General features: G+C 46.7%; 1 protein-coding gene across 1 annotated transcript in view; it reads right to left on the bottom strand.

Moving 5' to 3' along the window:
* Nucleotides 1-2,165, bottom strand: part of LOC121876950 — a gene marked incomplete at its 3' end in the record, with an annotated part of 33,924 nt that extends 31,759 nt beyond the window's left edge. Inside the window, exons 1-2 of the mRNA XM_042382532.1 lie at nt 1,434-2,165; nt 479-1,309 (exon numbers count right to left, since the gene is read on the bottom strand). Of these exons, the coding sequence (XP_042238466.1) occupies nt 479-1,309; nt 1,434-2,165 (1,563 nt within the window). The remainder of the gene's footprint in view (nt 1-478; nt 1,310-1,433) is intronic.
* Between the last annotated feature and the right edge of the window lie 1,390 nt (nt 2,166-3,555).

Genomic DNA, 3,555 nt, shown 5'->3' with positions numbered 1-3,555 from the left:
CCATACACCCCACCACTACCATACCCTACCACTACCATACCTTGTCACTATATTTTTACACTACATAACCCTATCATTACCATACCCTACCACTACCATACCCTGCCACTACTACTCTACCACTACCATACTCTACCATTACCATACTGGCACCCCATCCTCAACTATTTAGCATGATAGGGTGCCATCATGTAACACAGAAATTATCCCATTTTCTAGGTATAGCATGATGGATAGGAGTGAGGGAGGGAGGGAGGAGGGAAGGAGGGGGAGGGAGAAGGAGGGGGGAGGAGGAGGAGGGGGAAGGGAGGGAGGGAGGAGGGAAGGAAGGAATGGAGAGAGGAAGGAAGGGAAAGAGAAGAGGAGGGAAGGGAGAGAGGAAGGGAGGCAAGAAGAGATGAACCAATTTGTCGGGGGTATCGACTATCCGATGCTTGTTTGATACATGAAGCGCTGACGAAGGTACGGTAACACTGACGAAGGTACGGTAACACTGACGAAGGTACGGCAACACTGACGAAGGTACGGTAACACTGACGAAGGTACGGTAACACTGACGAAGGTACGGCAACACTGACGAAGGTACGGTAACACTGACGAAGGTACGGTAACACTGACGAAGGTACGGTAACACTGACGAAGGTACGGCAACACTGACGAAGGTACGGCAACACTGACAAAACGGCAACACTACGAAGGTACGGCAACACTGACGAAGGTACGGTAACACTGACGAAGGTACGGTAACACTGACGAAGGTACGGCAACACTGACGAAGGTACGGCAACACTGACGAAGGTACGGCAACACTGACGAAGGTACGGCAACACTGACGAAGGTACGGGCAACACTGACGAAGGTACGGCAACACTGACGAAGGTACGGCAACACTGACGAAGGTACGGTAACACTGACGAAGGTACGGCAACACTGACGAAGGTACGGTACCACTGTCAGGTACGGTAACACTGACGAAGGTACGGCAACACTGGAAGGGAAGGCAAGACTGACGGGTACGGTAACACTGACGAAGTATAACACAAGGTACGGCAACACGAAGGAACGGCAACACTGACGGGTACAAGGTAACGCTGACGAAGGTACGAACACTGACGAAGGTACGGTAATACTGACGAAGGTACGGTAACACTGACGAAGGTACGGCAACAGCGGGAACACTGACGAAGGTACGGTAAACTGACGAAGGTACGGCAACACTGACGAAGGTACGGTAACACTGACGGTACAACACTGACGAAGGTACGGTAACACTGACGAAGGCGGTAATACTGACGAAGGTACGGCAACACTGACGAAGGTATTACAAACACTGACGAAGGTACGGTAATACTGACGAAGGTACGGTAACACTGACGAAGGATGGTTAACACTGACGAAGGTGCGAATATTGACGAAGGTACGGTAACACTGACGAAGGTACGGTAACACTGACGAAGGTACGGCAACACTGACGAAGGTACGGCAACACTCGACGAAGGTACGTTAACGCTGACAAAGGTACGGCAACACTGACGAAGGTACGGTAACACTGACGAAGGTACGGCAACACTGACGAAGGTACGATAATAATGGCGAAGGTACGGTAACACTGACGAAGGTACGGTAATACTGACGAAGGTACGGTAACACTGACGAAGGTACGGTAACACTGACGAAGGTACGGTAACACTGACGAAGGTACGGCAACACTGACGAAGGTACGGCAACACTGACGAAGGTACGACAACACTGGACGAAGGTACGGTAATACTGACGAAGGTACGGCAACACTGACGAAGGTACGATAATAATGACGAAGGTACGGAATAGTGACGAAGGTACGGCAACACTGACGAAGATACGATAATAATGACGAAGGTACGGTAATAATGACGAAGGTACGGCAACACCGACGAAGGTACGGTAACGCTGACGAAGGTGCGGTAACACGACGAAGGAACGGTAACGCTGACGAAGGTACGGTAACACTGACGAAGGTACGGTAACGCTGACGAAGGTACGGTAACACTGACGAAGGTACGGTAACGCTGACGAAGGTACGGTAATGCTGACGAAGGACGGCAACACTGACGAATGTGACGGTAACACTGACGAAGGTACGGTAACACTGACGAATGTACGGTAACACGACGAAGGTGCAACATCACTTAAAAGAGAGAGAGGGGGGGGGAGTAGAGGAACCAGTCAGCCAAAACACCATTCTCTCTCCCTCTCTACCTCCCCATCCATCTTACCCTCCTTCCCTCACCCCCATCCCTCCTTCTCCTCCTCCCTCCCTCCTCCCCCACCCCTTCCCTCCACTCTGAAACAAACACACAAACAAACAAATAGCTCGGTGTGTATCGGCTGGACAGGAAATTGAGGAAGACCAATTTATAGAGTGTGTGTGTGTGTGTGTCAAATACATACACATACATACATACACACACACACACAGACACACACACATACACACACAGACAAATACCCCACCCACCAACACACACACAACAATTTCCACACACACACATACACACACAAACACCTCCCTCCCCCCCACACACAAACAGACCCCCCACAAACACACAAACCATAACTCAAAACACAGAGTGAAAATTCCACTTTAAAGGAACCATCCCACAGTTACCGTCTCAAGAGGCTGAAGAATTTAACTAGGTGATTTCAGTGCCCATCCGAGTATCGAACCCAGTCCTCGCCTTTAACATACGACCGCCATTACCCTACTCAGCCACACCACCTTACTGGTATACTCGTAACTATAGAGTAGAGCCTTGCTGAATGCTCTGACTACTGGCAAGATGGTGGTATTGCATTTAGTTAATACGGTTGGGTGAGTTATAGGCTTCTGATTGGCTAGCTCTAGAGTAGTTGTCCCTCGTTACTTTACCTGTGATTTATGATGAAGTCTGTACCTGTATTCTGTAGTGTACCTGTAATTTATGTCTTAATTTACGATATCTGGGAGTTGTTGTACCTGTATAATCTACGCCTGTAATTTACGATACCTGAGAGTTGCTGTACCTGTAATCTGCCTAAATATGTACCTGTATTTATTAACACCTGGGAGTTGCTGTACCTGTAATCTATACCTGTAATTTACGATACCTGGGAGTTGTTGTACCTGTAATCTATACCTGTAATTTACGATACCTGGGAGTTGTTGTACCTGTATAATCTACGCCTGTAATTTACGATACCTGGGGTTGCTGTACCTGTAATCTACGCCTAAATCTATACTTGTACTTTATAATAGTCATTACCTGGGAATTAATTAACTGTACCTATTACTAATACCTATTCTCCTATTGTTTTAATCTCTATCTGTTCTCCTATTTCTTGTCTCTACCTATTTTTATCTCTACCAATTTCCCTATTTATTTTATTATTAAACATTACCAACTAATCAAGACAACATCACCTATTGATATGTATTAAAAAATAATAAAAAAAAATAAAATAAAATGAAAAAATCCTCAACTGAAGTAAAAGATGGAATATGAAAATAAGAAAAATGTGAGGTCAAACAGAAGAAAA

The sequence above is a fragment of the Homarus americanus genome, unplaced genomic scaffold (genome assembly GCF_018991925.1).
Source record: "Homarus americanus isolate GMGI-L3 unplaced genomic scaffold, GMGI_Hamer_2.0 scaffold32347, whole genome shotgun sequence".
Lineage (NCBI taxonomy): Eukaryota > Metazoa > Arthropoda > Malacostraca > Decapoda > Nephropidae > Homarus > Homarus americanus.
Note: the sequence above shows the minus strand (reverse complement) of the source record. Positions and strands in the feature narration are given on the sequence as shown.